The sequence below is a fragment of the Chiloscyllium plagiosum genome, unplaced genomic scaffold (genome assembly GCF_037043375.1).
Source record: "Chiloscyllium plagiosum isolate Xiang-an unplaced genomic scaffold, Cpla_swu_hap1 HiC_scaffold_11, whole genome shotgun sequence".
NCBI lineage: Eukaryota > Metazoa > Chordata > Chondrichthyes > Orectolobiformes > Hemiscylliidae > Chiloscyllium > Chiloscyllium plagiosum.
In genome coordinates, this window is record NW_028270149.1 from 13,598,891 (window position 1) to 13,608,712 (window position 9,822).

General features: G+C 44.8%; 1 protein-coding gene across 1 annotated transcript; it reads right to left on the reverse strand.

The window, feature by feature from the left end:
- Positions 1–326: 326 nt before the first annotated feature.
- On the reverse strand, positions 327–8,762 carry LOC122557522 (aristaless-related homeobox protein A-like). Its single transcript, XM_043705272.2, has 5 exons — positions 8,513–8,762; positions 7,278–7,734; positions 6,573–6,618; positions 4,099–4,379; positions 327–661 (listed from the first exon to the last, which is right to left on the reverse strand). Exons 1-5 carry the CDS (start codon positions 8,739–8,741, stop codon positions 439–441), a joined length of 1,236 nt encoding a protein of 411 aa, XP_043561207.2. The 5' UTR covers positions 8,742–8,762; the 3' UTR covers positions 327–438.
- Positions 8,763–9,822: the final 1,060 nt, after the last annotated feature.

Here is a 9,822-nt window from a genome sequence, read left to right on the forward strand (position 1 = left end):
CACGTTATTGAATGCGGAGGTCTTTCAGCGTGTGGGTGCTACTAAACAGTTGTAGCGGATTTTGTTTTGAGAGGAAGGGGATGGCGAAGCAGGTGAAACTTGTTTGGCTTTGGTTTCTGTTTGTTTACAATAAAATGTTGACAGGCAGCTTTGCCACAGAAGGACGAGTGACGTTTTTTGTTGTTTGTTTGCCCCTACCGACTAAAGTCCGTTTCACGGGGACAAGCTCTCCAACAATAAGAACTCCCCCCCCCCCCACCCCCACCCCCTCCCCCTCCCCCCCAAAAAGCGATTCACTTGGGTTCCAAACTCTGCTTTCACTCCGGCTGCCTCTGCTCTGTTGCTGAGCGGGAGACACTGTGTGTGCTCAGTGACCGCCAACCCCTTTTAAGGGGCTGACTGGGTGGGGGTTTGGAGGGGAGTTGGCAGCTTTATCTTTCAGCACACCTCTTTGCCTGCACTTGCTAGGTTCGGGAGCAGAGCGATTGGGGGGCTCGGCGCCGAGTGTTCTTTCGCTCTGAGTCTCAGACTGGCGATGCTGGAGGATTTCCTATCCAAGACAGTCGACTGAGGCTGGGCTGGAAACACACTGGGGTCCAGACTGGGAATCGAAGGTTTCACCACCAGCGAGGCTGCCATCAGCGGATTCATGGTGAAAAATCTGCAAAATCAACGATAAAAAAAAGGCACAAGAACAACTCGCTTGCTGAATACCCCGGGAAGAGACGAAGCGGTCTTAATTCTAAATTAAAAAGCACTGCGGATGCTGTGAATCGGAAACAACAGCAGAAATTGCTGGAAAAGCTCAGCAGTTCTGGTAGCATCTGTGGAGAGAAATCACAATTAACATTTCGGGTTGAGTGATCCTTCGTCAGAACCCGGACCTAAAACATTAACTCTGATTTCTCTGCACAGACCTGCTGAGCTTTTCCAGCAATTTCTGTTTTTGTTTCTGGCTTTAATTCTACCCTTTCCAGAGAGCCAATTTCGCCAGTAATTTAGTGAAACAAAACAGTAAAGTGCTGCTAGAAATGGGAAAGTAAACACTGCAAAACATAGAGAGGAGAAAGTGAGGACTGCAGATGCTGGAGATCAGAGCTGAAAAATGTGTTGCTCAAAAATGTGTTGCTGCAGCAGGTCAGGCAGCATCCAAGGAGCAGGACATAGAGAGGGTCAGGCAACTTCAGCGCAAGAGACTAGACAAAACAGTTCAGATCCAGGTGTCTGTGTGTGGGGAGCCCGAAATATTAACATATATAAAAACCGAAATAACTGCGGATGTTGTGAATCGGCAGCAACAACATTAATTTATTGGAAAAGCTCAGCAGGTCTGGTAGCATCTGTGGAGAGAAATCAGAGTTAATGTTTAGAGTCGAGTGACCCTTCAGTGGCCCTCACTAGACTTGAAATATTACTCTGATTTCTCTGCACAGATGCTGCCAGACCTGCTGAGCTTTTCCAGTAAATTTCTGTTTTTGTATGTCCACAAATACTGCGGACTGCTGAATACCTCGGGCATTTCCTCCTTCCCAATCCCCTAACCCTTTCGCCCCGTACCAACTCCCACCACCAAAAATGTATTCAAATTGTCCGATTGTGATCACCTTCCACCTCGGGTAGGTTAAGGGCCATATGGTGGCTCAGTGGTTAGTACTGCTGCCTCACAACACCAGGGCCACAGGTTCGATTCCAGCCTCGGGCGACTGTCTATGTGGAGTTTGCATGTTCTGCCGTGTCTGCGTGGGTTTCCTCCCACAGACCAAAGATGTGCAGGTCAGGTGAATTGGCCATGCTAAATTGCCCATAGTGTTAGGTGCATTAGTCAGAGGGGAAATGGATTGGTTGGGCCGGGCCTGTTTCCAAACTTAGGGAATCTAATCTTAAAAAAAACCTAATAATTTCAAAGTTGGGGAGACATACACAATCCATGAACTGTACAAGTTGGAGAGACATACACAATCCATGAACGAATAAAAATATTGATCGTGTGACAAGCTGGCCCATGCTTAAAATAAATTGAATATGACATAATCGATCTCATTAAATACAGACTACTCAGAAATGTCCAGAAAGTAGGGTGGAAGGCTTTAGATGAAGTATACGAAAATTAAGTGCATAAGCAACACAGATTGATTCTGTTTGAGTGCTGGAGGAATGATACAATATTCGCAATGAAGGGTCAGCTGTGCAGGATGCAAAACATTATTGTCATTTCAAAAGAAGGTAGGGTGACCTTCGGGGATGTGTCTGTGTGGAGGCGGGGAGGGGACACCACTTGTGAGAAGTGTTAGAACATAGAACATTACAGCGCAATGCAGACCCTTTGGCCCTCGATGTTGCGCCGACCTGTGGAACCAATCTGAAGCCCATCTGACCCACACCATTCCATTATCATCCATATGTTTATCCAATGACCATTTAAATGCCCTTAAAGTTGGCGAGTCTACCCCTGTTGAGGGGTCTTAAACTACCAAGAGATGACCTTCCAGAGGCGGGCCATGTCCTACTGGAGGGTAAAAGGAGTGCACTGCGGGATACCAGAGAAAAAGTGATACCGCAACTTGACGCATTCACACTGTTTTCTCTCCGCAGATGCTGCCTGACCTGCTGAGTTTCTCAGTTTTTATAAAAGTGAAATATTGCCGATGTTAGAAATCTGAAATAAAAACAAAAGGTACTGGAGAAACTCTGCAGGTCTGGCAGCATCTGTCGAGAGGGAAACAACACTACCATACCAAGTCTATTCGGTTCTGAAGAAATCATTTAGGACTCTCAACGCTGAGCCTTTCTGTTTTCACGATCTAATCTCAACTTTTATTTTCTGTTGCTGAAAAGTATATTTCGACGAATTTCCAGCAACTCTTAGCCACAGACTTTGCTCGTTTTCCTAAATCCATCCACTCTCTTCTCATAGGAATAGGGGGGAGAAGCTATGATAGCATTGTGAATTTTTCAATCGATACATTACAAGGGTTTGACTATGGCTAGATAGTCAGCTCGCGGTACAGTATGACATCAAGAATATGGGTTTAATTGCTGTATCGACTGAAATAGTATGTGGGAACTATGGCCCATGCTTAATATGGAGTGATGGCCATCCAACAATATAACTGTTTACGTCTCTTTAACAGAACCATGTCTATTAGGAGGGAATTGAAATGGCAAGTTAGTTGTGGATATTCTCTGGAGTAGTTGCCCTAACTTGAATAATCTGAAATTGAATAGCTTAATATAACACCAGTGTGAATGTCCTATATTTCTCTAACTTTGGGAAGTTACATCGTGACATCCCCTCCAACATCAGCAAACGCTCACTTGGATATGAGGATAAGGTTGGTTAAGAAAAGAAATATAAACATTCTCACGCGTTTTATTCTTTCGTGGGGCGTGGCGTCACTGTCTGTGTTAGGATTTGTAGCCCATTCCTAAATGTCCTTGAACTGTCTGGCTTGCTAATTCACATCAGAAGGCAGTTAAAAGTCACCCACGTTGCGTTGGGTAGGAGTCACATGGAGGTCAGATTTCCTTCGCTATATAATTAAATAAGTAAGTGACGCGCAGTATTAAGGCAGCGGTAAACGAAGACAATTACTGAACAGGTAGGTTGGGATTGGAAACAAACTGTGTTATATTGATAGTTAAAACTTAGTGCACCCCAGTCCAACACCGGCACCTCCAAATCATGTTATATTCATGCAGGAGAAAAATGCAGGAAATCTAATTGCTCAGTGGCTCTGGCAACATCTGTGGAGAATGGCTATCGAACTGAAATGTTTAAACGCCGTTTCTCTCTCCACCGGCGCTGCCAAAAAACTTGAGTACTTGCTGCGTTTTTTTTTTCATTAAAAGCATTCGCTCCTGCAACCGACAGGGAAGGTGTTCCACAGAAAAGTCATTTGGGACGAGAAGATTAACTCTGTCTCTCCCTACTGAGATGCTGCCAGACTTGCTGCGTTTCTCCAGCTTTTTCCGTGTTTGTTTCAGATTCCCAGCATCCGCAGTACTTTCCTTTTATTGGGGAAGGCTCATGGCCAGATTTTGGAAAGAATTTCTCTTCACTGCATGAAGATATCAGCTTGAAGGTCGTTGGCAACTCACCTCCCAAAGTGTGGACTGAGCAACGGGTGTCTGAAGAATGTGGTCCCGATGAAAGTGCTGATGCCTAACTGGGCTGCTGGGTTGTAGGCGCTGGCAGTTGCTGGTGCAGCAAGGGATGGGATTGACGCTGACCTCCAGCTCGGCTCCACGCCTGAGGAATGGCCCACTGGTACATCCAAGTACAGCCCCAGTGGACTGGCCAAGGACAGGGCGTGAGGATGACCCAGGTTTCCAGCCTTCTCCCGCTTCCTCCACTTGGCTCGACGGTTCTGAAACCAAACCTGGGGAGGAACAGAGGGAACAGGGCAGTTTGAGAGCTTTGTAAACCTCCACAAACCATCAATGATTCCAGCAGTATGTGCCATCTACAAGTTGCACTGCTGATATTCGCCCAAGACAACGCCTTCCAAACCCATAACTACTTCCATCTAGAGGGACAAGAGCAGCAGGTACATGAGAACTCCACCACCTGCAAGCCCTCTCAGCCACTTACCATCCTGACTTGGAAATGTATCACCTTGCCTTCACGGTCCTGGGTCAAAGTCCTGGAATTGCCTCCCTCGTGGCACCGACAGCACAGGGACTACAGCGGTTCAAGAAGGCCACTTCTTCAAGGGCAATTGGGGAGGCCAATAACTGATTGCTCAGCCCAGCCATACCCACATCCCAAGAGTGGATACATAAACGGAATAGCCTTTTTAAACTGAGCAGCATCGATTATGAACAATGATGGAATAACCACTGATAGAGCAATTGGGATTATGCATGCTGCTAAAGAGTAGGAAAGGTAGGTTTAAATTATTATAAAACGAAGCATAATCGGAACAGCTGTACACGTCTTGCTTCAATTTGAAGTTAATTAGATTTCAGATATAATGAGAAGGACTGCAGCGGTTCAGGAAAGAAGTTTACAACCACCATCTTAAGGGCAACTAGGGATGGACAATACATGCCAATTCTAAAAAAACTTCACCGGACTCGAAACGTTAACTCTGTTTCTCTCTCTGGACAGATGCTGCCAGACCTGCTGGGTTTCTCCACCAATTTCTGTTTTTGCAATATATGCTGGCCCAGTCGGCGATACACACGCCCCACGAATGAATAAAGAAAAATACGATTTAATCAATTAAGATGAAGTTGGGCAATTAATTGTATCTCGCACTAATTCTACCGAATAATCCAGATTGAGAACTGTCAGTCTGTGGATTCAGTTAAACGATTTGAAATAAAAACTGCCTTAAAAAACTTTCTATACCATCACATGTACCTAAAGAGAGTTGTGTGCATGTGAAACTTAAAACAATATACAATGATATAAAATCATGTATCCCAATTTTGATAAAGAGTTGGGAGATTTGCAACCTCGAATTTTTGATTTATTTCCAAACCACGGTAGAATGGACTGAAATCAATGCGTTTTAAGTTTCTTTAAGTATCAGTTCTCACTCACACTTTGAATTCGTCCCATTTTAATGATGTAACACACACGACATCTCAAGGTCAGATAGTTAAGCTGCTCTACCTTTGGCACCGCTTGGCTGTGTAAAATAGTGACAGACAGTTTCCTACGGTCCTTACGAAGGCTGGGGAATCATGAACGATTATAGTTAAGACCTACAGCTCTTCAGGTACAGTACATTCAGAAACCTCATAGTTTGGTCGAATTATATCCCAGACAGTCGACACTGAGAGCAAGACTCACAGCGGATCAGGTCTCTATTCTACAGCAATCAGAAAGCGTCTAAACGGAACGCCCCAATTAATACTTCAGACACAACATTTGGATGAGACACGAACTAAACAAAATGTAAATGAGCGCCGTATCCTTGTATCCTTCTTATTTCAGATTCTGCTAGAATCAATGTTTTGGACAGAAAATGGTGTTCGGGCTCGGGAATTTCACCTTGGGATATATATACATTTTCTTTATATGTATATATAAACTTCCAAGCTCTGAGTTATTGATTTGGAACGGTTATGGTTTGAGATCTAATTATGAGCACCGTGTTTGAAAATGGCACATTGTCAAGGATCGAGTGGGTTTTTTTTTTGTTTTTTTTTATAAACGCACACAGGGCCACCCAGTCCCGCTAGTGTCCGCCATATGGTTTCTATTCATTGACACTCCCCAAGGCCTTTTGTAATTTCACCAGCCCCCAGAGAACAGAAACTTTTCAGCGCTGAATATACGGAATCCGGGCGATTTAACTTTGATCTGCAACAACCAATGATAAGGGGAACGTTTAATCCATCACTTTAGCAATGAACGAGCCGATGACTAAATCTAAATTCTGCTCATTTAATCTAAAATAGATTCTCTCCCTCAAACGCTTTCATGTGGGTTGCTTTGATTCAGAAGTTCAGAGCACAGAGTGCAATCTGGTCGTTATTAGAGCTTATTAAACCTCCCCTTCTGCCCCCTGCCACTCTCTGGGGCTGCCGATGAAGACTCCTGCCGAGAAAGATACACATACCTGCACCCTGGCTTCGGTTAAATCCAGTCGCATGGCCAAGTCCTCCCTTGTGAACAAACACAAACCATTATTGACCAAGCAAAACAAGTTGAACTGGACAATTTTTTTTTAGCCTGCCGTTGTCTCGTTATAATGACAAAGAAAAAAAAGTACGACTCCCTTTTTCTATACATTTCGTGGCTGGAAAAAGATTTTCTTAAGTACATTTGAACGAAAGGAGAATGAGTATTAGCAGTCGCCATAACTAAGAACGAATTGCAGCTTTAAGGAACTCGAATTTTGGGAACACCTTTGAGGTCCCTCAACAAAACGAAATCGAGATTTCGGGCAATGAGACTCCAGAGGAAGAGGGATTATCTGCTTTAACATGTTGCACTAAATCGTGTTTCAACGAGGCATTTTAGAATGGTGTTTTTAATCTTGTTTTCAGCTCTAAATTTCTGAACGAATCAGAAATGTTATTTCGCGCGGCAGTGACAAGTCTGTCTTATTTGCTGTGCATTTTGGGTCGCTCAAAGGAAGGTTTATCGTGGAACCTTTGACACTGACAACAGTTCATTCTAAATGATTGTCCTTCTCTTTCATTTTGGTGGAGTTTAGATCCTTACAAAGCCCGAACGGTACTCACTCCAGGAGCTCCAGAAGAGACACTCACTGTCTGGGTGATACGCGGCTAACAGCCACGGTCCGCTGTGGGAGTCTTACCTTGTGAAGACATCGGGGTAGTGCGTTTTCCTGAAAGCCCTCTCCAGTTCCTCCAGCTGGAAGTTGGTGAAAGTGGTTCTGTAGCGGCGCTGTTTGCGCTTGAACGAGCCGTGCTCCTGGTCTCCTGGACAAGAGTAATACTGAAGGGTCCGGTTCTCCCTGGTGCTCTCTTTCTGCTCCGTGTCCTCACTCGGTTGGTCTACCCCTCCTCCTTGTTCCAGAACCTGGTTGTCCGCCGAGGCCTCTCTCTCCCCACAACTCCCCGCATTGTCCCCTCCGTCTTTCGGCGGAGCTTTCACTGGATCCGGTCCACTCATTAAACCGGAGCCCGAATCGCTTTCCCTTGAAGCAAGTTCATTAAACCAATTCTCAGGTTCGCCTCTGCTCGCTTCCTCCCGTTTGGAACGACTCGATTGATACCATTCCAACCCGCAAACCCTTCCTACTTCGGGTTGACCTGCATAAAAACACAAAGACACACACAAACACACACGACCTGCAGTTAAAACACTGAGGGGTAACATCAACTCAAACATCTATGCACACCTATTGTTCTGAAGAAGGGTCACCGGACCAGAAACGTTAACTCTGATATCTCTGCACAGAGCTGCTGAGCTTTTTCAGCAACCTCTGCTTCTTTTTCTGTACACAAACTTAACTTGACCAGATTTTTTTTTCAAAAGTCTTCTGTCTGAACGTAAAACAAAGAACTGTGGATTCTGGACGTTTGAAACAAAAACGATCAATTGCTGGAGAAACTCAAGAGGTCTGGCAGCATCTGTGGAGGAAATTTAAAAAATTAAACTGACACTTCAGACCCTTTCTCCCCACAGTTTCTGCCAGACCTGCTGAGTTTCTCCAACATTTTCTGTTGTTTCTGAGGAAACGCTGTTTAATTTTTGACATTTTCCCCGCCGTTTACGGACTGAGTGACGCGCTTTGTTTCCTTATTTAATAATATTCTAGAAATGATAAAAATGAAATGTTGCTGAAGATATTGGAAATCTAATGCAGACAATGCTGGAGAAAATCCGCGGGTCAGGTGGCACCTGTGAGAGAGAAACAGAGTTAATGTTTTGAGTTTGAGAAGTCAGAAATGAATTTTTCAGTTCTAAGGAAGTCACAATGTTAACTATGGTTTTATGTGGAGTTGCTCCCGAGCCAAAATGTTTTATTTTGCAATGGCCAACGTCAAACTTTGTTCTAAATCAAACGATAAGGAGCTGTCACCTTACCCTCAACTTCCACCCTTGGCGAAAATTCACTCCCCATCTTCAGTTGAAGAGAGGCCGTCTCTCCCTCGGGCTCCTTGTCGGTCCGTGTGGCAGAGGAAGGGAAAACCTCACGTTTATTGGGTGGACTGCTACGTCCCAAGATGCTGTCGATGAGATAGGAAGAGAGCCGGGGAAAAGGCGGTGATTTCTTGGGGCAGTGGGGCGTCGAGCTGTCCCTCGGGGTCTTCATGTTGCATGGGTGGCTCCGACACACTCAACACAGCAACTCGGTGGCTGGGGCATCACCGGCTCCAGCAAATGCAAGAGGGATTTGTTGTAAACGGGCAGTCATTTGTATGCTCACTACTTTAAATAAACATGCCCCAGACATCCCATTGGTAAGGGGTGGGGGGGATGGATGGAGTTATGGTCCGGTACAGCACAAAATCTGGACTGGATTTCGCACCCGGCAAAGGATTCCAAATAAATCAATATGACAATCAGATCCAAATATAACCGCCCACCCCCCACCCGCACCCTGCTTCTAGATCCAAACTTTATTGTCTACCAGAACAGCTGCAATTTTTGTTTTTGTTTGTTTCGGATCTCCAGCCACCACAGCGCTTCGTTTTGTTTTCACGATGGGATGAAATTTGCTTCAGTTTGGGGATGTTTGCAATTCTGTAGGCGATCAGAAACGAAATATAAGGCAACACTTTAAAATGCCCTTCCCAAACCGGAGCTTAACACTAAAGCGCCGCTTCTAGTAACGATCAGAAAGGAAATTTAAATCTGTGGCAAAATAACGAGGAGATACCCACAATAGTTTATGTGTAAAAACAGAAAGTGCTGGAGAAACTCAACATCTATGCAGAGGAGAATATATTTGAGATATCAAGTCTAATGTGACTTCTTCAAAACATAAGTTACGAATCATTTTAGACATTAACTCGTCAACGGGGAAAGTCTTTGAAGTCAGATTTTACACCGCCCGATAAAAAAGGACGGTGTTGTCTCTTAAAACAGTCTTTCTCCAGTAGAAAGTCAACACCTGCAGTATAAACGAAACGGCTGAGTCCAGAATAGAGCGAAGATCAGCTTCTCCGACCTCAGTACAGTGCAGCGCTTTGACCTCATTGTAGACGTACCTTTGAAAAAGGGACAACTCCTTCCATCTCCACACCTGCATTCCCACCACATCTCTGCGGCACTAACGCATCCTGAGGTGCTGGGCAGCGGTGGGGAAGGAGAGGGATATTAAACCAGCGTCTTGACTCTGAATCACATTCGGACAGATGGACAGAAGTTTGGGGCTAAAAAGGCGGAGGTCT

What these genes read in the sequence shown, in the direction of transcription:
- LOC122557522 (XM_043705272.2), bottom strand. Translation starts at nt 8,741, where the DNA reads ATGAAGACCCCGAGGGACAGCTCGACGCCCCACTGCCCCAAGAAATCA. An exon ending in GCCAAGGGTGGAAGTTGAGG is followed by an intron (nt 7,735 to 8,512) that starts GTAAGGTGACAG and finishes GTTTTTATGCAG; the next exon opens with GTCAACCCGAAGTAGGAAGG. An exon ending in TACCCCGATGTCTTCACAAG is followed by an intron (nt 6,619 to 7,277) that starts GTAAGACTCCCA and finishes TTTGTTCACAAG; the next exon opens with GGAGGACTTGGCCATGCGAC.